General features: G+C 49.7%; 1 protein-coding gene across 1 annotated transcript in view; it reads left to right on the top strand.

The window, feature by feature from the left end:
- The first annotated feature begins 500 nt into the window (after nucleotides 1–500).
- Nucleotides 501–25,673, top strand: part of MN1 (MN1 proto-oncogene, transcriptional regulator) — a 34,952-nt gene continuing 9,779 nt past the window's right edge. The window contains 2 exon segments of the mRNA XM_010398263.4: nucleotides 501–3,283; nucleotides 3,286–4,092. Coding sequence (XP_010396565.2) covers nucleotides 664–3,283; nucleotides 3,286–4,092 — 3,427 coding nt within the window. The 5' untranslated portion in view covers nucleotides 501–663.

The following is a 25,673-nucleotide window of genomic DNA, read 5'->3' as shown; positions in this document are numbered from 1 at the left end:
TGGCTCCCCACACCCGCCACTTGGTCCCAGCTCCAGTGCCCCCAGCCCCACTCCTGGGCCCCGCTCCGGGACCCCGAGGCTCCGCGCACCTCCCCGTCCGCCCGCGCTCCGTGCGCCGCGGGAGCAGCGGCGCCGCCGGGCACGGGGGGCGGTGCAGGGCGCGGTGCGGGCGGGGCGCGGGGCCGGCGGCGGAGCCACCTTAACGGCAGCCCCGCCCCGGACCGCGGCTCTCATTGGCGCAGCCCCGATGGCTGAAATTCATCGCTGAAATGCAAAACTTGTTGCTGCTCCGCCAGCGCTGGGTGAGAGCGCGGCAGCGCGCGGGGAGCGCGGCGCAGCCCTCGCAGCGCCCGCCCGGCCCCGCGCCCCGGCCCCGCCGCCGCCGGAGCGCTGCGAGCCGCGGGAGCGCACGGCTGGCCGGCGATGCGGCGCGCAGCTCCCGGGCGCCGGAGCCTGTGAGCGGCGGCGCACCGCCCCGTCGGCTCTCGGGCAGCAGCGAGCGGCGAGCGGCGGGGTGAGCGCGGGCGAGCGGCCGGTGCCAGCGGCGCGGCAGGATGTGAGCGGGGGCGGCCGAGTGGCGCGGAGCGGAGCAGCGGGGAGCGGCGGGCAGCGGGACGGCGGAGAGGCGCGGAGCAGCCATGCCCTGCTGAGGAGCCGCGCAGGATGTTCGGGCTGGAGCAGTTCGAGCCGCAGAACAGCGGCCGGAGCGGCGGGCAGGCGGAGCGGGGCTTCGGCCAGCCCGGACTGAGCATGAGCGCGCACTTCAAGGCGCCGGCCTTCCCCGGCGGCGGCCCAGCGCCGGCGGACCCGGCCCTGGGAGCGCTGGGCGAGCCGCCCCTCCTGGGCATGAACATGAGCCTGGCCGGGGACGCCTACGGCTTCCCGGGCCGCGGCCCCGCCGAGCTGCACGGTGGCGGCATGCAGCCGCCGGTGCACGGCTTCTTCGGCGGACAGCAGCCGCACGGCGGCCCCGGCGGCGCCCCCCACCCGCACCAGCACCCCCCGCACTTCGGTGGCGGCTTCGGGCCCGACCCCGGTGCCTCCTGCGTGCACGGCGGGCGCCTTCTGGGCTACAGCGGCGCTCTGGGCGGGCAGACGGCGTTCGCCGACGGCTACGAGCACATGGCCGAGGGCCAGGGCGGCGAGGGCTTCGGGCAGCAGCGCCCCGGGACCTTGCCCGATTTCCAGCACCACGGCGCCGGCGCCGCCAGCCACGCCGTGCCGGCCCCCTGCCTGCCCCTCGACCAGTCCCCCAACCGCGCTGCCTCCTTCCACGGGCTGCCGGCGGCCGGCTCCTCCGAGCCCCACGGCCTGGAGCCGCGGCGGCTGCCGGCGCAGGGCGGCGTGGACTCGCTGGAATACAATTACCCTGGCGACGGCCCTGCCAGCCACTTCGAGCTGCCCGTCTTCTCCCCGTCGGAGCCTGAGGGGCAGCTGCCGCACTACGGCGGCGGGCGGCAGGTGCCGGCGGGCGGCAGCTTCGCGGGGGCGCCCGCCCTGCCCCGGGCGCCAGGCATGGCCGTGGCCAAGGCGCACCCGCCGCAGCAGCACGGCGTCTTCTTCGAGCGCTTCGGGGGGGCGCGGAAGATGTCGGCCAGTCTGGAGCCGGGGGCCAACGCCAGGCACCCGCTGATGCAGCAGCAGCAGCCGCCACCACCACCACAACCACCGCAGCAGCCGCCGGGCTTGCTGGCCAGACAGAACTCCTGCCCGCCAGCCATCCCTAGGCAACAGCAAACAGAAGCCAACGCTCCCAACTCCAACCTGCAGGACAATGGGCCCATAATGCAGAACCAGCATGCACAGTTTGAATACCCTATTCACAGACTGGAGAACAGGAATATGCATCCCTACACCGACCCCGTGTTTAATATGCAGCACCCTCCTCCGCAACAGCCACCAAATCAAAGACTGCAGCACTTCGATGCCCCCTACGTGAGCGTCGCCAAGAGGCCGCGGTTTGACTTCCCCAGCACTCCTGGCGTCGAGCGCTGCGCCTCCTGGGGCGGCGGCATGCACGGCCCGGCCATGGAGAGTCACCTTTCCCCGACGGCCTACCCTGGCCTGCCGGGCGAGTTCACCCCGCCGGCACCTGAGGCCTTTGGGGGCCCATTGCCACACGGCGGCCCTGAGCACCCGGCACTGGCGCAGCGCCAGAACGCGGCCCTGGTGATGAAGCAGATGGCCTCGCGAAGCCAGCAGCGCCTGCGGCCGCCCAGTCTGCAGCAGCTGGGGCATCATGGTGAGGTGGGCGCACCCGGTGGCCTGCCCCCGCCAGCCTTCGAGCGGGAGGCTGGTGGCGGCCGCAGCTTCGATCCACCGGCGCCGCACCTGGCCCCTGACAGTGCCTGGTTCGCAGGACCACCGCCACCTGGGGAGCTGCTGCCGAGGCGCTTGGCAGCGCCCGGGCTGCCAGCTGAGGCAGCCCCCCACGAGCTGGGCCTGCAACCGGGTGGCCCTGCCGTGCTCTTCCGGCCGGGCGGCACTGGGCTGGGGTTGCAGGAACCCTTGCGGATGGCAGGCGAGGGGCCAGCACAGGCCCTGCCATCTCCCGGCGTCCACCCGCCCTTCACACCCACAATGGGTGGCCTCTCGCAGCTGCAGTCACCAGGCAGCGGTGTGGCACTGCCCAGTGCCCCTGCTGAGCGCCGTGGCCCCGCCGACTTCGCCGCTCAGCCTGGCTTTCCCTTTGCGGCGGCAGCGCGGCAGCCGGCGGCCCACGGGGCTGCACCTGCCCTCAGCGCCTCGCCAGGGGCCTACCCACCACCCCCGTCCGAGTTCCCCCCGCCACCCCCACCACGGCCCACTGCCAGTAAGCTGGGTGCCCTCTCGCTGGGCTCCTTCAGCAAGGCGGCCAGCAAGGACAATGTATTCGGGCAGAGCTGCCTGGCTGCCCTCTCCACTGCCTGCCAAAACATGATCGCGAGCCTGGGTGCTCCCAACCTCAACGTCACCTTCAACAAGAAGAGCCCGGCCGAGGCCAAGCGCAAGCTCAGCCAGGCCGAGCCCGACCCGCCACCTGCTGCCCCGGACTACTTCCCAGCAGGGCCACCAGTAGGCGGGGGTGGCACTGGCAAAGCGGCGGGTACTGCCCCACTGCTGCCCGCGGAGAGCAGCCTCTCACCCGGCTATGCGCTGGAGCCAGTGGCCGGGGGTGAGGGGAAGGCGGGTGGCGGGCGGGGTCGGGGTCGCCGGAAACGGGACAGCGGGCACGTCAGCCCTGGCACGTTTTTTGAGAAGTTCTCAGCTGCGGAGGGTGGGGGAGCCGGTGTCAGCCCAGGGCAGCCGGCAGTGCCGGTGGCGGCGGGGGCCCACCGGGGGCTGCGGGCGCTGAGCGCGGTGGAGGCACCCCTCATGACAAGCCCCTGACCTCACCGTCCTGGGGCAAGGGCAGTGAACTGTTGCTGGCGGAGCAGCCAGACCTGATGTCCTCCCTGGACAGCGGCATCCAGAGCGTGACCAAGTCAGATGGCAGCTCCCCGCACGTGGACTTTCCCGACGAGGTCAGCACCAGCTATGGCAACGAGGACGAGGTGTCCTCCAGCTCTGACAATGCCACCTCCAAGCCCACCCGTAGCCCGCTGCTGGGTGGTTCGCCCAAGCTGCCCCGTGGGGAGCACGCACTTCTCAACGGACAGAAGCCCCTGGCCCTTGGCCTTCTCAGTACGTCTACCTCGACCCCCGACAGCTATGGGCTCAGCACCACGGCGGGCGCTCACCCTGGCACGCCAAGCATGGAGCAGGTGCGGACCCCCACAAGCACCTCGGCCCAGGATGAGATCCACCCCCTGGAAATCCTGCAGGCACAGATCCAGCTCCAGCGGCAGCAGTTCAGCATCTCGGAAGACCAGCCCTTGGGGTTGAAGAGCAAGAAGGGGGAGTGTGCGGGGCAGAATGGGGACAGCGACCTGGGCAGCTGCTGCTCGGAGGGTGTCAAGGGCACCATGAGCACCATCGACCTGGACTCCCTGATGGCAGAGCACAACTCCACCTGGTACCTGCCTGGAGAGAAGGCCCTGATGGAGGGGCAGGAGGAGGACAAGCCCATGGCGCCCTGGGAGAAGCCCAAGCCCCCGAACCCCAGCAAAGAAGGTATCAGTTGTCCCACATGGGTGCTGGCACAGGGGCAGGGGTGGTTGTGGGCTGCTCAGGGGAGGGGATGTGGTGGGGCTGCAGCCCTGGTACTCTGGGCACACACTGGCTCCACTCCCACTCCACCCTTGGTGGGTGCCAGGTGCCTTCCCAGTCTGGGCTGGGGCTGCAGGATGCTGGGTGACTCTGCTGGGAGAACCAGTGTCAGGGACAAAGTGCCTGCTGCCTGACTGGTCTAGGTGACAACTGCCCCATGGCATCTCTGCTGCCAGCCCTGTCCCCATCATGCCTCCTAGGGAATGGGCAAGTAGGGATGCTGAGCAGAGGGGGCTCCAGTGAGCCCCAGCTGAGCTCCTGGGCCTGGGGTGCTGCAAAGGGGACTGGGGTGCTGAGGAGGGGGCTCCTGTGGAGTCCCACCAGGCACAGGGTGCTGAGGAAGGGGCTCCCACAGAGCCTGGTGTCAGCTGAACCTTCCAACCACTTTCCCAAAACTGCGACTGAGGGTTTTCCTAAACCACAAAAATGTGAGGCTGGTGGTAGTGCTGCCCCTTCAGGTCCAGGTGCCCCCTGCTTGCATTTGGAGCCCACAGCAGCGTGATACTGAACTGAACGGCTTGTAACAAATTATTTCTCATTTAACTGAAAGGCAATTTAAAATAAGGCTCTGGGTCTGTTAGTGTAAAACTTGCTTAGTTGACAGATGTTTAATTTCGACATTAGTTGTCATTTTTGATCCTTCCTTGTGTCCAGAGGGCATCATAATTCCCCAGGCTCAGGAAAAAAAATATTTTAATGGAAAAACCTCTATTATAAAAGCTGTTTAGGATAAGGATGATTATAGATTCAGTTGGTTTCTGTTTTATCTTATCAAATCCCTATTTTGCAACCTGCCTGGCTGTATGTGTGATTGTTACAATGGGTGCACATGCTGTACCTGCTATCTGAGGGCAGGCGGGCGGGTTTTGGTGTGCTAGAAATACATGCGTGCAGTTTACACAATATAAACTCATTATTTGTGCCTAGGAAAGGTGGTACTTTGGTACTGCAGTGTAGTTTGAAATTGTTTTCATTACCTCTGGTAGTACAGACTGACTTTTTACAGCCCTCCACATTTAGTAATTTTGCTAAGAAAGTTGTTGGTGAAATTAGAAGGGAGCTGGTTTGGAAACTGGGCTGTTTCCTAACCCGGTTCTGGTTGGCTTTGCAGCTTTGGCTTTCTGAAGCGTGAATCCTAGCCCCCACGGTTTGTCTCTTTGTTCATGTTTAATGCCCAGCGCAGGAGACTCTCATTTCGAGCAGAGTGTTTAGCATGCACGGCAGACCCGAGGAAGCCCATCAGCATTCTCCATGCTTCACCCAGGCAAGGACATAAATTGGTTTGTTTGGGGCCCTTCTTTTCCATTTTTAAATGGAGTTGCACACAGCATCCTTCCTAGCCCCTTCTCTTTTATTGTTTCTTGTACACAACATCTAGATCTGACTGGATCAATAGCTAGTTAGCACAAATCACAGTTCCTGTCACTTCTGCCTTGGCAGGCTCAAGCACATATATACGTTCTCTCACACCACACGCACCCCGTTACGTGTGCACTTTCACACACACACACACACACACACAGATACATAGATCTCACACCGTGCTGTGTTTAGAAATCGATTTTAAAAGAATAACTTATTCTACAGATCTTGACTTCCTGGATGAAAAAAGAAATCCTGAGCAGTGATTTAATTCTGAACAGCACATTTATTAAAAGTGTAATTTGGCTTAAAATGATCTATATTTTGTGTGTGTGTGTGATACGGAGCGATGTTTCTGCAGCGTCTTTTAACAGCACTCCTCCAGTCACTTTGATCACAGCTATTCTTAGTAACAGCTAGTGAAAGAAGTAATTGCTTTCTGGTCGCGATAACCACAATGTTGGTGTTAAAACAGTTCATCACTTGGAAGGAAAACCATTTAATCAGTGTTCCTATATAAGGATATGTTTTAGTATTTCAGAGGCTTAACATAAAATAGCAAACCAGTTCCACAACAATGCAGAGGCGCTCGGGTTGGTTCATGCTTTAGTCACTTGAGGGATTTGAATGGGCTGGTTCCTCGGATGAGGAAATTTATACAGACTCACAGAGAATTTACTTAAACTGTTGTTGGAGATGATAAAGATACAATAGGTGAGACTAAACAGGCTGTTCACCTCGCTCAGTAGAAATAATGTAACTTTACATTGCCATACTCCTGAGTGTGTGAAACTGTGTTTAAGAAAAGGCTTTCTTTAGACATGGGCTGAGATTTTAAACCTCCTCAGTCGGCTGGGATCTGCAGTAACCCAGTGTCGGGGTGGATGCGCAGGCTCCAGACAGCGCTCCTCCGAATTCAGGCAGTTCCTCGGCGTGCGGAACGCCGTGCTGGAAGGTGGGCGCCGTTTTGGGGCTGGGCAGTGTCCATGAGAGCAGCATTAGACCCAGGGTCCTCCCCAGAGCAGTCATTGTTGGGGGCTTCTGATTTACACCTGCCGTGAGAGGGCAGGCGGTGGGGGATTTATTCCCATTGTGGCACTGCTGCGATTAGCACCGGCGGCTCCTCAGGTGCCATGGAGGCAGAGGAAGGGGCGGTGGGTGTCGGGGGGCAGTTTCCCCTCGGTGCAGTGCTGGGCACTGTGTCCACTGCCTGCCACTCTCAGCCAGTGCAGCAGAGGGTCCGGCTTCAGTGCTGGCCATGAAGGAAAGAGCAGGCTCCCGAAAACACAGCAGGATCAGGAACTTCTCAAATACTCTGTTAATGCACAGGTTATGGGGGAAACAGCTTGAGTTGTTTTAATGGCTGCTCAGATTCCTTGGAGCTCACCTTTTTTCCCATAATGGCATTAAAATGATTCGCTTATCTCTGGCAGTTGTGTGAGCTGTGGGTCTGGAGGTTGCTGAGAGCAGACACTGGTGCTGCTGGTGCCCCTGCGAGGTGTGACACCTCCGACGCTGGCCTGCCGCGAGCTCTGTGCGTGCGTTCACGTTTCGTTTCGGAATGTAGTATTAGTAACGCTGCCTGGATGTGGCTCTGCCCTGAAATGTGTTTTCTGTAAGGAGTTTTCTCTGATGCATCATTTCTTGTACCAACATGTTTTATGTGAAGTAGCTGGTTAGGTTTGGGGTTTTTTCCTCCGAAAGTGCTTTCTAGAATTTCATGTTTTCTTCTGCCTAGCAGCTTGAGCTGGGAGTAAGAGATAAATAACACTGAGTCTAGAGGGGTTGTCTTGACTTCCAACACCACAGCTCTAGCTGACAAAGAACAACCAGATCAAATTCACTTAAAAATATAGGGCTGGTTTAATGGGGTTTTGCTTTTCCTGGCTTGACTGAACCAGAACAACTTCCCCTTCAGTGAAATGTGTATTAGTATTCTTTAGAAACCCAGTAATTAAGTGCTAGTGGGGTTTTGGTTTTAGTTTTTAATTGAAATTTTGAAGGTCCCATACTGCAGATGTCAGGTGAAGACATCACTATGTACCTAGAACTGTGCAGGTGTTGATTGGAAAGAATGGGAATATATTCCGCTGCTCGGTGGCTGTTGGGCTCGTCAGTCCGGGCTGACGGGCACGTGCCACACGGCACCATTAGCCTTCATCTGTGAGTTTTTGTTAATATTTCATCGCTACACCGAACCCATCACTGGAATGAGCCCACAGGCCAACCCTCTTGCTGGAGCGCGCGTAACATCTGTGAATTACTAGAAATACATTAACAAAGGTCAAATTTGGTCCAGATGCGGCCGGGAGCCTTTGTTTTCTTTTCCTTTCCAGTGCATTCTGCTGCATGCTTTATTTTAAATACTGCCTACTTCTTTTAGAGGCTTTACCAAGGCACTGGGTTTGTTTACTGGGACCGAGTTTGTCAGACCTCTCGTGAGGTTTTTCAGGCACTGAACCCTCACTGCAAGCAACGTGCTGTGAGCGGCTGTGTTGTAGCGAGCGCTGTGGAAGCGAGTTCAGCGGCAAAGCTCAGCGCCCTTTGCAGCGAGGGGCCTGTGATTCCCGATGCTGCTTTGTTTGCCTCATCACTGGGATGCTGAAACTTACACAATTTTAACAATTCAGTGAAAAAAGAAGCTACTGCCTTTATCTTGAAGTTACACGATAAACTCCACGTACATCAAACGCACATCTTTATTAAATCATCTGAATTAGCAAGCAGAGCGATGAGGGAAGAACGCTCCCGCTGCTTATCCTGGGGGAGAGTTTGGTGTGCATTAGGTTTGGATTTAATATGATGCTTTAAACTTTTCTAACCTGTTAAAAAAAAAATTAATTGGAAGGGTTGCCCTGCTTGGCCTCATGTGAATGACAGAAATTCTCTATTGTTTACCTTGACTGACTATAATTTTTAATACTTTCTACTAGAAAATGGTCCTGTTTAGAAATGTTTTCCTTTGTTTTATAAACATTCTGTAGCAGTGTGCTTGTTGACCTTTATGGCAAATATTAGAGAAAGCAAGGGACAAAATTTTCAGTAGTATTTCCTCTTGCTGTGATATACTAAAATATTTAGTGCAGGAAGTGTGTAAATTTATTGGCATTTCAGTAACAACTGTGGCCACTGTTTGCCTTTGCATCCACCGTCTGTCTGGCTATTAATTTTTGGTCTCTAGATTTACCTGTTCTCATTTCAGTGGGCAATCTGGCTATGTTTGAATTAATGCAGATTACCTATCTGGTTTGCATCCTGGTGCTTCCTTGCCCCAAAGTCTGTTATTTTCTGATGGCCCGTTCGGTTGCAAGGTGAGTTTTAACGGGGTTGTTTTGCACACACTTGGTGCGAGGATGTGCGTGACAGACTTCGAGGGAGATGTTTCTTGAAATTGGTGTGTGAATGTGCTTCAGATCTTTCTGTATAATGTAAAAGGAAATGAATTACACTTAGTATTTATATATGAGCTTGGATGACAGCATAGATTTATTTTGATCGGTGATGTATTACACCGTGTCTGCTCTTAATTTTTAAGGTACAATACCTGTTTTTTTTTTACCAGTGACCTAGTGGAATGCTCGACCATAAAACTGCAAATAATATTTTGATAAAAAACGTTATTAATTAGCAATACCTTTAGATACAGTTTGTTGTTACTTGTGTAGAACAAAGAGTAAGGCATCAAACAAAAATCTAACCTAAAACGATATAGTCTGCTTTTATTTGAACCAGCTGACTCCCAGCCTCAGTAGTGTTCTATACCAGGGAGAAGTTTTGGTACAGTAAAATGCCTTTATGTGGCCATATAAAATTTTAGTACTAGACAAATTACTGTACATTTTCAGTCAGTGGTTTCTCATGTATTTCTGTTAAATCTGAGCATGAGGAGAGTCTCCCCAGAAAGTGCAGAGCCAGCTCTAAAATGAATCTTCAGGTGGCCTAACGTGTATGCTTTGTTAACGCTAAATTTACTGAAATACCAGAAAGAGTTTAGTGACATAATTTCTCAAGCACATTGAGAATATTGAAAGAGGCCAGTCAAATTATAGTCAGAGGCTCATTCCCTGGTTTTTCTCTGGTATGGAATAGATTGTCCTTTGCGTGTTTCGGACTGGAGCGTGTTGGATGCAGGCAGTGTGGGTGGTGGGCGTCAGGCGCTGGTACCCACCTCGCCATCGCGCCGTGGCTCCGGCCGGCATCCGCCTCCCTGTCCAGCTGGTCCAGCTTTTCCATTGAAAAATCTACATCCTTGAGAAGAACAATGTTTGCACCTGTAAACACATGATTAAGGTTTGCAGGACGTGTTTAAGATTGGTGTGTTGTTTATTTTTAAATACGAAGTGATTCTTGTTTCATTTTTTTTGAGGGGCGTTTTTAAACGAGAGCCTCTGTTAGTGAGGACTGTTAAGAACATGGCTGGCTGTGTACCAGATCTTGGGTAAGGGGCACGGGGAACCTCAAGGAAATTAAATAGGTGAAGCTGTGGAGTCACCCAGGAAATTCAAGGTCTGCCCTCACCTTCCTGGTCTTGGTTAGATTTCTCAGCTTTTAAAATGTAATTCCGAATTTTTGCTGTTCTGTAGATAAACCCAGTTTACACACAGTGATTAGATGACTGGCTTATATAAAAATACTGCAGTTCTTTGTAGTTTGCTGCTTTTCCTTTGCCAGATGCTTTTGTGTTGATGCAGTTTAAAACATTCTGAGTTATTAGTGACCTTTTAATACAAGGGATTTGGGGGTTTTTTTACAAATTTAAATATATTTTATGGATTATGTGCCAATGTTCCAAAGTCAAATGCCTTCTAAATTTAAAGCTGAGAATTGAACAGCTGGAGGTCTAATCCATTAATTTTTACAAGCTGACTTTCTTAATACTTCAAAGAGAACATCTTAGATGATATTGCTTCGCTGTTCCCCTCCTCAGCACCCCTTCTTCTCCTGTTCCCTCCAGTGCCCTCTCCTCTAAGGCTTCATGTTCCGCTCATCTCCTGGCAAATGACAAAAGCATCTGGATGGGGGGAAATGCATTTTCCTTAGTTGATGTAATAAGTTTTAAGACTCAATGGTCTAGAAATGTGGCTTTCTTAGTGTTGCACCTTTTATCCATACTAATGCAAAAATACGTGGTCACCACTGTTCTGTGTTTCTTTCCTGTACGTGGGTTATTCTTTGCAGCAGCGCAGGCGTTGTCATAGGAGTATTTGTGCTCCGTGCTTGTGCCCTTTCAAGACACCTGACTCACATGTAGGGCACATCCCTCTCCGTAGGACTGGGTCTGATTCATGCTGGCCATTTGCAAGTAAGGTTTTTCCAAGTTTTGCCTTGCCCGTTTGGGCAGAAACTGCTCTGGCACCGCCGACGGTGCGGCTCCCTGGGATGCACGTGCGCATCCGTCACGGGCAGCTCCCGAGCAGGAGCCGAGCCTCGGCTGCAGGCTGAGGTGCTGCCTGGATGCTGCAGCAGGGCACTTTGTGTCTGTTTGTTTTCAATTCCAGCAAATCTGTTTGTGCCTGCTCAGTGTTTTAACGTAACACCACCAAGCATGACGCTGGGCGGTCTACATTTTTTATTAGCTTTTAACATTTGTCTAAAAAAAGCTCTTTTTGGTTTGGTAAGCAGAAATCTGGTTACGTTTAAGTGCTGCTTTGATAGATTTTTTTACATCAAAATAAATACAGTTTATTTGAGTTTAAACACAGACAACACGTGTGGGAGCTCAAAGGGCTCCACTAGCTCTGACTGTGAGCAGTGTGAGGGACGTGCCACAACCCTGCTCCCGCGGCCAGTTTGTGTGAACTTTGGGATATTTATCTTTTTTTATCCCCCCCTGTGTTTGGAGCATTTAAAATACAAAATGAGGAACTTCGTTTTTTTTCCTTTTAACTCTCCTACTTTCAGTTCTGACTGCTGGGGTTTTAGGACTTTAGGATCCCCTTGATCCCAGCAAAGCCTGTGATCGGTCAGTAGTTGGAAGACAGCAGGGTTTCTTTGTGGTAAAATATATGTTTTCAGAGTTAAGTCTGCATTTAATTAATTTTGTGAATTAGTATTCACAAAATACTCGAAAGCATTCTGTTGCTAATAGAAAGATCATCCTGAGGCTGGGGAAGCACAGTTAATTGAAAAAGCAGCCATTTGTAAAGTGAAGAAAATTTTAAAACATTTCATACCCTAATTAAGAATGTACTCCTGAGTTAAAATTAATTTGATGTGTGAAGCAAATACCCTACAAAGCCCTGGAAAGAGTCATATCCTTCCTTCCTCCTTAATCTTCTCCCAAAATGCAGTTTAAGAAGAAAGGCATGACTTTTTTCTTTTTTTTTCATGTAGCCTGAAACCATTTTGCTAGAAAGATGTAAATTGATCTATTAACATAGGAAATGGAGGTTGGGCTGGGGTTATTATCTGGTCAGAATTTTAGGATCTCTTTCCTAGAAAAAATTTCCACTAATTTTTTTTTGAGGGGGGGGGGGTTGGTGCGGGGAGGGTGTGGGTATAATATTCCTCTATAATGGCATTTAAAAGCCTTTTGGTCTCAGGTGAGAGCAGTCAGAAGAGGCAGAGGATGCTTTTGGTGGGGGTGTCTGAGGCACAGCTGCGCTTCACTGCGAGCAGTGCCGGTCCCCAGGGAATGGGGCTGAGCCTTCCCTCCCATGCACTGCTGGAGGTGAGGCTGCCAGTGGGCTGGCTGGTGGAAACGGGCAGGGAGCAAGTGTGTCTGCAGCGTGTTCTTCTCCTGGCTGGATGGCTCGGTCAGTCAAGGCATCGCCATCGTACTTACAGAGATTGGGGTCTACGTGTGATTTAGAGCGCAGCGGAGTCCATATTCAGGTCCCACTCTAGGATTATTTTTATTTAAGATCATATTTATTGCACCATAAATTGCCACGGCGCTTTAGAAACCTGGGAGATGTTCCCACTGCTAAAGATTTACTGTCCAAATGAGATAAAACAGGCGTTGTTGGGCAAGGCAGCGGGCGGTTCACCGCCGGAACACGGTGTGGTGCCACCAGGGCTTGGGCAGAGGATGCTGGAGAGGTGCACAGTGGAACTGGAGGGACCCTGGGGCACTTGGGGACCCAGCAAAGGCTGGCACGCCAGCGCTGAATGGTGCTGGGTTGGGCGTGCGGTGCTTCGGAAGTGTGCGTGGGCAGGGAATGAAGGGCTGAGAGATCTCATCCCACCTGGTGATCTCATTTCTGCGTGGATTCCTTCTTCGGTGGGGATGGCGCGGCTCTGCTGCCCTCTCTGGGGCAGCGTTTCTCCTCTGGTGGAAAAAAAACCCCACCAAACGCCAGTTATGGGCACTTCTGATTTGTGTGTGAGTGAATTTCTAAATAAGTTTGTCCGTCTTAGCAACAGGAAATGAGACCTAAATGTTGCAGAAGTAGTTTGATGCAAGGTGGGTTTTCACCACCTCCAGATGCCTGGGGTTGGAAGCATCACGAAGGGTGGGCTTCTCCTCCCTGCTCCTCTGGGCAATGGGAGAGGAGGACCCAGACCTCAGGTCTGAGCTGCCCGGTAGGTCACAACCACCTGGTGTGACTTATTCCTGGAGTGCTACTGAGCTGATAATTAGAAAAAGGGTGTCTCTTAGACCTGCCAGGCAGCCAGTTAACTGTTTGCATCTAGTGTTACAGGTATTTTTGGTCTGACTCAATTGTTTTAATTTTTATTGGTGCCAAATACTAGGCTGAAAAATGTTTTTTGTCGAGTCTGAAGAGTAACACAAAATTTCAGACCAAATACAGTTTTAAAAGCAAGAAGATAATAAATGGGCCTATTGATTGTATTGTACAAAAGAAAAAAAAGGGAGTTCCCCAGTAATTGTAATAAAAGCTACCACAATCCATGAGACAATAATTCTGAAACCCTTTAAAAATAGTATTATTATTCGAAGTGCAAAGCAGCTGGTATTTTATGATGGAACAGATTTTATTGTTGCTGGATATAGGGTCAAGCGCTTGCAGCACATTTTTGATTTAAACAAACCAAAAACACAAATGCTTTTTTTTGAAGATAAAATCAGTATGATTTATTTCTTTTTTTCCTGGATGCTATAGTTCCCTTCTCTACCTCTAAATATAGGCACGGGCTGTTCTTTCTGTGAAAGAACTGGGAGAAACCACATGCAGCCCAGCTCCCTGTGCTCTCCCTACCATGCCATGGTTCTGGAGGCAGAGGGAAAACAAGGGCTGTCCCAAGTACAATTCAAATCTTAAATGAATTACTTTGAAATAGGCAGATCACAAAAAAAGGGAGAATAGCAAAACATTCCTTCATTCTGGCTTCTTATTATGATTATGATTATTATTATTATTATTATTATGGAAGTTTCATCCCATCATTTGCCAATTCCTTGTGCTCTTGGCAGGGCGGGTGTGAGGGTGATGGCTGGAAAATGTGCAGGGAGACGGGGCAGTGTCAGGGAAAGCTCAAGGGCAGCCCCATGGATTTGGGTGAGCTTTGCTTTTAAACTCTGTGCGTCGAAGTCGCGTTGTATGTTACATGACAAAGTGGTTTGTCCTGTGGATAAATCCAGTTCATGTACTATGTCCTGATGTTACTTATTTTAGCTGAGGTGTGAACGGGAAGGGCAGAAGGGAATTTGCTGCTTGCCAGTGCTCCGGGCCCCTCGGGCAGGCGACCACGGTCCTGGCTCTGCCAGGGCTCCTGCTGGTGCAGGGGCACAGGAGTCCAGCTACTGCGGACCAACAAACACCAGTTTGGAAATGTGAGGTTTTAACAACACAGTGAAGTCTTACTCCAAATAAATTTCCAGATCCTCTAGTGTTTTGTGTAGTTTTCCTCGAGTGGCTGATGCCAATGGGGCCGCAATGTTTCTCTTATGGAAAAGAACAGATAAAAAATCTCTTCTTTGAGCCAGACACGTGTGAGCCTCAGAGCTGGGAATGTGCATTGGGAGATTGTGATACAATTACGGTTTATGTCTACCTATTAAGCATAATGAAGGGTTGGTTGCTGGCCTTAAATTTGGAAAGAGCTTACTGTAGAGCTTAAACCAGAAGTAGATTCCTGTAATTACTGCTTTGCCGTGCAGAGTGTGGTGAGGTAGAGGGAATAAAAACTGTTCATTGTCCAATTGTATTTCCATAACTGCTGCACTTTTAAATGTCTGTTTTGAAAGATAAAATTTTTTGTTATACTAATTTTGTGAAGTAAGCTAATAAAAGTCAATGCAGGGGAAAAAAAAAAAAAAAAAGAGGTGAAGAATGTCAAATGAACAATGCTTAGAAAACACGGAGCTTCAGCTTCTTCAGTGAGCCCTGCTGCGGTGCTTGGAAAGTCAGTGGCTTTGTTTGTTAAACACAAGGCCGCTGTGCTGTTGCGGTTTGGGTTCGCTTGAATCTGAGATCCTTGATGATGAAATGAAGAATTTTAAAAACTTTGAATTTTATGTTTGCTTTTCTTTGTAGTAGATTAGGCAAACGTGGTAAAACTCAAAGCAGTCGGTTCCGAATCTGCTTTTGCTTTTACTTGACTTTGTTCTTGCTGTGTGATGGCAGTATGTCAGGGAAACTTGGATCCCAGCATCAGTTGTTTGAAATTATTGTTTGGATTATATTCAGTTTCAAGTGGTATGAAACTGTAGTGAGAAATGAGCATTTGTTTATGCTGATAAAATGAGTCTTTCACAGCATACACTTGTTTTGGTTGTACATACTAGTACATGTTATAGCTCAGAATGTCCGGGTTTTCAGAGTGATGACATGGCCAAATTCTGCTCTTTGTGTGCTTTTGGGACTGGGAACTGGAGGTGTTTCTGCTTCCAGTGAGGAAGAAGAGAGGGAAGATCAAAACTCTTCTTGGCCCCTAGGGAAAAAAAAACACCCTAAACCACATCCTTTTTCCTTTCCCCCTCAAAAATTTGACTTACATCTTTGAGAGAGGTTTTTTTCCTTTTCTTTTCCAGCCATCCTTTAAGGTGTGCTCTTCTGGCCTTTCTCCAGTTTGTGGAGCTTCTCTTGGAATACTGTTTAAGGGGTTATATTTGACATGTTCCTGAAGGCTGCCTTCCACAGTGCCTGAATAGAAATGTGAAAAGTTCCCAGTACTGAGCTGTAAAAGAATACTGGAAATGGGTTATGCAGAAAAAACCATTTAGATAAAAATGCAATTTTCCCTTCCACATACACTGCTAAGAATTAATAGCACATTCTTCCTAAATGGGTAGTTCTGTATTATATTTTCACCTTAATGAAATTCTTTCCAAAACAGGAGAGTTTCATTTAAAATTGTAGAACAAAATTGATCTGTCTTTATCTGCAGCGCTCCCAGCTTTAAAATATTGCTGCCGTGGGCTGTCGGGGCACTCCATGGAAAACAGATGTTGGGTTCTAAGGTGGGTGTCCCAGTCTGACTCTGTCCCATCACAGGGTGTGCTCCTTACCCTGTTGTCACAGCTGGATTTGGGCTGTCACTGTGGTGGTGTGTCCTGCACACGCCAGTTGTGCTTTCACGGCTCCTCTACTTGGCCAGCGGCCACCACGCAGTGGGGACATGAATGTGGCACTTACCAGGGCATTTCTACCAGAAATACCCCAACAGGGAGAAGGGCCAAGCCCACTGTGGCCTTTGCCTGTGTTGGTTCATTATTGTACACGTGGGGCACAGGTGGTGAGCCCAAGTATGGTGTGGCCTGGAACAACATCAGCAAAAACACACAGACTTTCTGTAGAAGATGCATAAATGCCTAATGAAAGAAAGAAGGGTGAATCCTCAGTGGTAGCGGTGAAACTGAAGTGGAGATGCCCCCAGGAACACTTGCCAGTTCCAGATAAGAGAAAACCATACCATATATTCATGCTTTCTAATTGTTTCATTTTTTGGCAAAAGGTTTTTAATATAATGGTAAGAACAGAAGTGTGCGTAAGGAGTAGGGCTGATGGAGAGACTCTGCTTTGAACAGCTCTTCACTGCTGAGTTGCAGTGGAGAAAATGCTTTTATTAAATAAATTGTTTGGTGTTTTCATCATTTTAATAAAATGGTTCCCACATATAAGCAATGCTCATAGTGATGGAGACACAGACAGGATTGATACAACTCAAAGTCTCCATGTTAAAAATACAAATTTTGGTGGTAGTGATGCTGCGCAGCTTTTGCATCGTTTTTGTGACAAATTACCCTTCGGGGGGCTGTGCTTGGGCTTTCCCCTAAAAGGTGAAATAAAGGAGAGGTGTGAGGCAGTCTGTCTGACTCTTACTCCAGACTAACACTGAGCTTAATCCAAATTCTGTTTTTGAAAGGGGTATTTTAAGTCATCTTCCGATAGTCTCCCAATCAAATACGATACTGCTCGTTAGGTGCGTTACAGAACAGCTGTTTTTTTAGTCACAAAACTTGCCTTTTGTGATTCATTTTCTGTGAATCATAGTAGTTCAGTGAAGAGTGCAGATCACGACTTTTACAGCCAAATATGCAATTTCCTGGAAGCAGATATCAAAAAATTTAAATATTTTAGTGTAGTGCCTTGTAACTTGCAAGTTTTGTATTAATGGGACATAGGCTCTTGAGTTTTCCTGTAAAGCTTCACTCCCTGGGACAAGCATGCCCATCAGTAGGAGTGTTTGCTCCCTGGCATGAGTGGTTCACACTCAGAGTGTTGCCTGGTTCCACTTCAGGAAGGAATTTCTTAGGTGTCACAGTTTTATTTTTTCATGGTTTTTGCTGTTGGTGCTCAGTGTACCTGCAGGCATGCAGCCTGCTGAGTTGTGCATTTAAACATTGGCTGCTACAGTAAAAATCTTGATGGCCATTGTTTCAATCAAAAAAACCCTTCTCATCTTCAAAGTCACTGTTGTTACAATAATTTTCTCTTTGAACATGTCAGGATTCTGTCTTTGATTATAGACTGGATTGTCTCTTGTCATTGCATAATGATTTTTTTTTTTGGGTAGGCAGAGACATTTTTCAGTTCCTCACAGTTCATCCCCCATTCCAGTACTTCTTTTAAAAGAGATTATGTTGAAACCAGGTATTTAAGAATATAGATCCTCAAGAAAATAACTGGTTTTGACTTTTTATTTTCCTGGGAATTTTATAAAGCTGGTGTGAAATACAGATTTATTTTACAATCTGAACTTAGGCTTTTAAAATTCCCCTTTCCCCCCACTCCTTCTTTTGCTTTTGATTGGACCAGAAGTCATTACTACAGAGATTTTCTTCTACTTTTTCATTTTCTCTTTTTGCAACTTACACCACACAAAAAGAATCGATCTCTGTAATTCTGCCGTTGGTTGGATGGTTGCTTGGATGGATGGTCGGGTGAATGGTGGTTAAGGTGGCTGTCTGACCTGGGGGCCTGAGCACTGCTGCCAGGCCCTTCCTGCCCTGCTGCCTGTTGAGGATTGGTGTAAAACCTTGGTAAGTGCTTGCTGAGGCCTCTTCTGTTGGAAGCTGTTTTGTGGTTTGGTGGGCTATCCACTCTCTAGGGACCAGAGTTTCCTTTGCTGTTGCAACCCTCAGGGACCTTGCAGCTCTCTGAGCACGGTGGTGGGATGAATGTGCCCTGGAAGCAGAGCTCCTCTCACACTGCTGCTGAGGTGTGGAGGGACTTAACAGCTTTGTGGCCCTTCATGGCTGATGGCTTTAACTGTGGTGCTCTGCACTAGTACAGTGTTCACCTTGGCTCAAAAGGCAGGGGACCTCCTGAAATGGGAAGTGCCTTGGAAGGTCCTCCCAAGCCTCAAGCTAAGTGAAAGCCCAGAGGCAAGAGCGTTTGTGGTTGTCTTGCTTTATGTGTACGTGCAGTCTCTTCCATTGCTGGGTGATGTTGACGCCACCGTGGGAAAACTGGACAAAAATGGGGGACAGTAGAACTGCATCAAGCACTGAAAGAGATTTATCCCTTGGGAAAGGGGTATCATGTAAGAACAGCAGGAGACCCCGAGTCCAGGTGAGATGTGCAGATCTGTGCCTGGTTGTGATCATGTGTGTGCAGGCTTTCAGCCAGTCACTCTAAAGCTGTCATGTGATGGGTGTATTGCCTCAGAGGGTCTGGGATGACTAAATCCAAGATGCCCCCTCAGTGGGGGTTGCCTGCATGTGTCCATGCAATGGAAGCCTTTGTCACAGCATTAGTAAATCCTGCCTGTGGTTTTGCCCTTGTGTTTTGTAAGGAAAGAGCTAAAAAGGTTTCCCTGTGTCTTTAAACTTGGAGATCCTCAAAACCTCCCTGGAAGTAGAAGGGGGAAGGGATCCTTTCAGGATTAATTAAACAGAGATGTCTTGCTGTAGACTTCAGGGTTTACTGATAAATGCCAGCCCCTCACCCACGTCTGGTGGTGCTGCTGTTATTTAATCAGGGCCTTGACAAGGAATCTGAGCAATCTTCCCTTTCTCCTCCTCTCTTCCATTTATCTGTCCTCCCAACCTGTTTGTTTGTGTATGGTTAAGTTTTCCATGCCAGGGAGAAGCAGAGTGGAAATGTCAGGGGTCAGGCTGCAGGCAGGGCAGGCAGGAGCAGGCAGGGAGCAGAAAGCCCAGCTCTGCAGCCTTGGAGTTTCTGAGAAACCGGAGAGAGGTTGTTCCAGGCAAGATTAACTCCTTCAGCACAGCTGCCTTCTGCTTAAGACCTGCAGGAAGGGGGAGGCAAGGCAGGTACATTAAGACACTGAGCTCAGACTCCATCCCTCTATCTTTGTGATCTTGTGGGTAATGGGTGCTCCTGATGCCGTTTTGCTCACCCCCTTATTGAAGCCTAGCTGGCCCATCTGCCTTGGCAGCTCTGCTGCTGGGGGATGAAACTGCACGGATCCAGACCTGAGACGGATGTCAGATAGCAGAACTCATTGCAGTACTGTTATGGATACCTGAGTTATTTGGCACGTTTCCCAGTGGACAAAATGTTCATCCATGGAGGGTAGGATGCTGCTGTTCAGAGCCATGCCTTTGAGCAGACACGTAAGCTGGGTTTGTCACTCAGAAGTTACCTAAAGACCAGTCTGGATACCCTTGGCTTCAGAAAAACCAGTTCTGATGTTGTGCTGGTAGACTTGGTATCTCATAGGCTCTCAGCCATGTGCTCTGTGGTGGCTCACAGGTGTGTCAGCCCCAGCTGATGCTGCTGTGATGGCTGGGGTTGGGTGAAGTTTTGGTTGTATGACTCAAGCTGTTGAACTTGCACTTCACCCCACCTGTGCAAAGGAAAAGCCTAATTCAGGGTGGGGTGGAGGATTTTGTTTGTTTGTTTGGTGATGCCTTTGCATTTGTGTTGTGGCAGCAAAGCAGGTGCTGCAGAGCTGAATCCTGCCCGGTTTGGCAGTGTTTGCATTGCAGGCAGTGCCCTGCCTGGGACAGTTGCAGGTAGAGATTACAAGGTCCTTACGCCCTGCTAGTGGGATGTTCTGTAAACTAGACCAGGTTAACAGCAGTTGTCACAAACAGCCATAGTTGCAAATGGGACAGGAACTCATAGAAGAGAATCAGAGAATTACTTGGGTTGGAAGGGTCATCTCATTCCACCTCTGGGCAGGGACACCTTTCACTAGACCAGGTTGCTCCAAGCTCCATCCAGCCTCGCCTTGAACACTTCCAGAGATGGGGCAGGCACAACTTCTCTGGGCAACTTGTTCCAGTGCTTCAGTACTTGCTGAGTAAATACTTTCTTCCCAATATCCAACCTAACCCTGCCCCCTCTCAGAAGGAAGACATTTCCCCTTATCTTGTCACTCCAGGCCCAGGTTAGAAGTCCCTCTGCATCTCTCTTGGAGCCCCTGTGGGCTGCTCCATGCAGTGAAGTCCTGGGGATGTGCTGTGCTCCCTGTGCCAGTGCTTGGGCGCTGCTCTGCCCCGTGCCCTCCCCTGCTCTTGACAGGGGCAGCTGGTGCTTCTGGCCCCCACTCCCAGGGGAGGTGCTGCAGGGCAGAGCCCACACAATCCCCAGTGTAGTGGGATGAACTGATTGTCTGCTGTTCTTTCATTTTCCAGGAGTATTGAAATTGTTGTGGGTCATAAATCACATGAGCATATGGCCGGAAGGAGAACACAGGCCCGTATATCAGCTTTGGGCTGGAAGATGAGACTGTTCGTCCTGTGTTGTACAGGCCCATTTTGTTGATTTACTGTCCTGTGAAACTTTGGAGTTAATTTTTTGTTGAAGCAAGGAAAGTCTGTCTACCTGTGACTTTCCTGCTTGAACAGCTGTTTGCTCCTGATTCGTTGCTATTCTGAGAATTTCATGAAGACTCTCCACAGTGATGTGACAATTGGAAGTAAAAGATGAGCTTGTATTTTTCTTATCCTAATAGTGGCACTTACAGCCGTACCTAAGAACGCCAGGTTTCTTTGCGTGGTTTTTTTATGCTGAATTTCCCTCACTGCCATTCCTCCTCACATGGTCATGCATTTCTTCTGAGGATTTTTTTTTTCTTTTCCTTCAGCTGGATTTAATTTTTAAACATGCTGTTCAATCAAACCCTGTTCCTCCATCAGATTTCTGGGCCCCAGCTCAATCACCACACCTTTTTGCTGCTGTAGGCGATGTTTCTGAATATGCCAAATCCATTATATGACAATGACATTTCTATCTCTTTCTGTAGTCAAAATTTGGGGTATACCAGAATTCGGGATTTTTCTGCATCAGAATAGATCTATCTAGCAAGAATTTGCACAGGAAGTGCTGTATTGATAGTATCAGCTCTCGGTCTGATTTGCCAGCACATAAATGTTTTCCAGCAGAGATTTTGACCCTTTTCTTTAAGAAGCTTAGGCCTCCTGACAATTCTGCTTTTTAAGTTATTTCTTGCAGATTCTTTAGAATCTGCCTGTAAATTACTTGCAAGGGACTTGGAAACAGTGATTTGGAACCTCCTGTTTTTGAAGTGTCGAGTGTCAAGCAGTCAATGCTGCTGAGCACAGAGCAGGTCAAGGAGTGCCGTAGCATCACAGAATGGTTTGGGCTGGGAGAGACCTTAAAACTCATCTCATTCCATGCCCCTGCTAGGGGCAGGGACACCTTCCATTAGACCAGGTGCTTAGAGCCCTGTTCAACCTGTTCTGTCCATCTCTGAACTGTGTCTCTGCAGGTACCGGCTTTGACCTGGGGTCTCTGGTCTCACTTTTCTCTTATCTGTGAGTGGCAAAGTTGCTTGAGCACCTTTTGTTGTCATGAACACTGTTTCCCAAAGTCTCCTCATTTACCCCTGAGACGCCAAACTTCAGCTGTAGGTGTCCTAAAGAGAAATGGGATGTGTTTCAAGGTAGGCTATAAATAAATGGCATAAAAGAGCTAATGATCCTTGATGCTGGTTCTTCTCACTAATGTTAGCCTTTGGTAAACTCCCACTGTATTTTCAGGAATATCCTTGAACTTGTGTGGTTTAACCCCAAGCATTACTGCACATGATCACCGTTTCTTGGTGTGCAGGAGCCTCAGATGTGTGAGGCCCCTGGGAGAGATTGACTTTGCCTGTGGCAGTTTTGTGTTACTGTCTCTCGTAATTGTGAGTTATAGATGGGGCAGAGGCACCTCCGGGAACTGCGGGCAGAGCCAGCGAGGAGATGGAAGGACCAAGCAGATCCCTGGCCCTGGCAGCCAGGCTGGATTCAGATCTGGCTTTGGGATGTGAGAACACAGGTCCTTGGGGAGCTCTTGGGGAGCAAGGTGACAAAACACCTAAAAGTCTTTGGCCAGCTGTATCTGAGCCTCACAAGAGACTGATAATATTCCAGAGCTAATTCCCTTCTTACGCTTGTCTAACAAGTGCTCATTTAATTTGCATCCTGAAACTAAATGACCACAAACAAAGTTCTTTGAAGGGAATCTTCGTCTTTCATTCTGTTTTCACTTAAGGAAAATAGTTTTCCAGGTATAATCTGCAGGGCTTAAATATCCTACTTATTACTGTAATATCTTTCTCCCCACAATTGTGTCAAAGCTCTTGCACAAATCTGATGAGGGAATGCTGGAATTTATGTGTTTCCTTTTGTGTTTGCTCTGTGCATAATCATGAGCTATTCACTGCCTTTACAAATCCATTGGTGCACCCCTTCCCTTGCTAGTGAAAGTGGGCATTTTATCTTGTGTTTGGAGGCCTGCTCTGTGTGAAATGTCCAGGTGGTGATTTAATGCAGAACGTTTAAGTAGCATTGTTTTTCAATATTGGCCTGTCCTGAAATAATACTAGACTGTGTCCAGAACTGGTTTTATTTAAGTGGGGGCTTAGTGAACTATTTCATGTGACTTCTGTGCAATCAGAAAATTTGGATTTTATGGAAAACCTTTTGTTTGCTTGTGCATTCTGGCAGTCTGGAGATGGGTTTTGCATGGGCTGGAGCTGTGTGTAAAGCTGTCATGTGATAGTTTGCGTACATATGAAATAAATTTGAAAGCAAAACCCAGCATTTCCTTACTCATCACAGATGTGTCATTTGTCATTCTTAGTGAAAATAGGCTCAGAGCATTTAGTTAATGCAAGCAGGTCATGTATGCCAGCAGCACAGAAAATACAGGATCAGTCAGCCAATATTCTTTCCTGCCATGGAGGTGGTCTTCTCACCTGGGGGCTGGATTCAGAGGCAGGGACATGTCTGGGACAGCCACAGCCCTTTGGAAGGAGGGGTTATGTGGGAGAAGCTGGTTGTAGCCTCTTCCCTGTGCTGGGTCTGAGTGTCAGTGTGATGGAGCTGGTGGGTGGGGCTTAGGCAGTTCACTCCTTCCAGAGATGAGCAGAAGTGTTCAGATTTTTTGAGGGGGGAGAAGGACAGACCCTGAAAAATAACTTGGAGCTCCCCAGCTTCACTGGTTTTGGATGGCAGCATATGGATGTTGTGAATGTTGAGTTGGCTGTGCTGGAATGGGCTGCAGTTGCTGGACTCCCATTTATTTTCTCTTGGAATTGTCCAGACATTGTTTGACTATTGGTGGCAGTTGATTTGGTTTGATTTTTAAAGCTGGTTTTCCTTGCTTGGGCAGGGCCACAGTTCTCATACTGTGCAGAGCTGAGGAGAGCACAGTGTTGGTGATGGCACCGAGAGCTGACCAGCAGTTCGGAGCTGAGCGGTTGGGTTAGGCCCTGGTTGGAAGCTCAGCTTTCCATGTCTATCACAGACGAGCAGTGGTTCACCTGCATGGGGTGGGCAGGACCACACTGGCAGACAGCAGCACTGCAGTTGGGCTGGGACCTGGTTTGCCAGAATGGTCTTTTGTTCTTTGAGAACCAAACCCCGACATCAGCCACTTCACTGTGGGGGGTAGGCAGGACCCCCCTCTGTGGTTTGTGTTTTGCAGGGAAGCCAGCCTGAGAGTCAGTGTGTTAAACTGAAAAGAGGAACTGAAGGTAGCCAAAAGAGAGGAAGGATATGAGTTAGAAACAGTCCGTTGTCCCTGTGGCCATCTAGCAAGGTACAGGAGCTGTTGCTGTCCCAAGGCCCAGAGCTTCTGGCTTCTCCTGGGATGCAGAGCTTGCCTTTCTTCTTGGAGAGTCATAGAGCTGGAAAACAGTGATTTAACAGTAGCCTCCAGAGAAATAAATAGGTGTAGGCAGTTTCACACTTGCCTGTGAAGCCATGGTGGCGTGTTGCTCTCCTGCTGGGCAGTGGCAGCAAGGTGGAGAGCAGTGTGTTCCCCATCTCTTGTCTCCTGGCACAGTAGAGGGAATGTGGTTTTTAGAACAGCAATGTCATTGTCCTCATCCACACATCCTTCATTCTGTGTCTTCAAGGTCATGCTACATGTAAGATAAGTGCCACCTTTTCCATTGATAGGGTTAGCATTTTTCCTACTTCACATTTTTTTCACCAGTTTCTTCGGTTTCTTTCTGTGAGCATGTGGCTCACAGTCTGACTGTAACCCTACAGCCTGACAGCAAACTCTTAACGCTGCTGTGGGTTTGGGCAGCCTCCCTGTCGTGGCTTGCACGTCCTTCCATTGCTCCTGGTGAAAACAGGAGCAGGAAAAGAGGTCAAGGGAGAAAAAAGAAAAATATGTATTTGCAGCAAGCACTGTGTGTCTCCTGTTATCTGAATTCTGTGCAAGCAGCGAGCTCTGATGAAGCCCCATGCCAGCTTGGAGACCACTGAAAACAAAATAAACATCTCTGCAGCATGGGCTGATACACGCTCCCTTTAGAGCCTCAGGCACCTCCAATTAATCAAGCTGTCTGTGGAGGAAGGGGCTGTGAGGACCAGAGGATGCTGTCAGAGCTGATGGGCTGATGAAAGGGTGGGCAGCAAGCAGCATTAAGGGTGAACAGACTGTTAGCCTGGGCGTGCCATGCCTTTGGGTGAGTGCTGTCCCGTCTGTATTGCAGCAAAGTCGGAGCTTTAATCCTGGTTTGTGGGATATATGAGTGCTGTGGGATGGTGCTCAGCACTGTGCACGCATGTTTGATGAAGAGCCTTCCCTCCTTTCGTGAGAAAGGCTCTCAGAGAGTGCTCAGCTGGCTGGGCCTTGACAATAAATTGAGGGGCTGACCAAGCCAAATGGCTTCTTGAAATGTCATCGAGTGAAATGTGGCCGATATCCGGGAGCTGGGGTGTCTCTGCAGAGCGCTTCTGGTCAGCAACGTGAGGAGTCACCTGTCCTCATTTCCGCTGAGCTCGTTGTGATGAGTCCTTGGCATCAGCTGTTCACCTTAACCACCAACACTGAATTCTGTGCATACAGAGCAGAGAGCAGCAGGGGAGAGCAGCACCTTTATTACACAGAATAAATGAAGAAGTAAAATCAAAGTAAGAGGAATGTTCTAGTAATGGTTAGTTAGGGCTTTTCCTCGAGTGTCAGCAGAGCTGGGTGCTGTCAGTCCAGGGCCAGAGGCAGCCTGTGCCTTTCAAGCGTTGGGAACATAGAGACATCCAGCCCGAAGTGGGCACAGGTTGCCAGGGGTGAAGGCACCTGAAAGTGGTGCAAGTTTATGGTGTAAGCAGGTGGCAGATGCCATGTTTGTGTCTATGAACAAATGCAAGCTGTTGCCTCCTTTTATTCCAGGGTCAAGCAAATGCCTTTGTCTAGGACTTTGCCAGTGCTGCAGAGGTGAGGAAGGAGATTGTTTATCAACACAAATGAACTAGATGTGTTTAAAAGTAAAATTTTGGGAGTGTTTAAAAATACAATTTCAGGAATAAATTAATCTGTGGAGACTAGGTCCAGTGTCCAGGG

The sequence above is a fragment of the Corvus cornix genome, chromosome 15 (assembly GCF_000738735.6).
Source record: "Corvus cornix cornix isolate S_Up_H32 chromosome 15, ASM73873v5, whole genome shotgun sequence".
NCBI lineage: Eukaryota > Metazoa > Chordata > Aves > Passeriformes > Corvidae > Corvus > Corvus cornix.
Note: the sequence above shows the minus strand (reverse complement) of the source record. Positions and strands in the feature narration are given on the sequence as shown.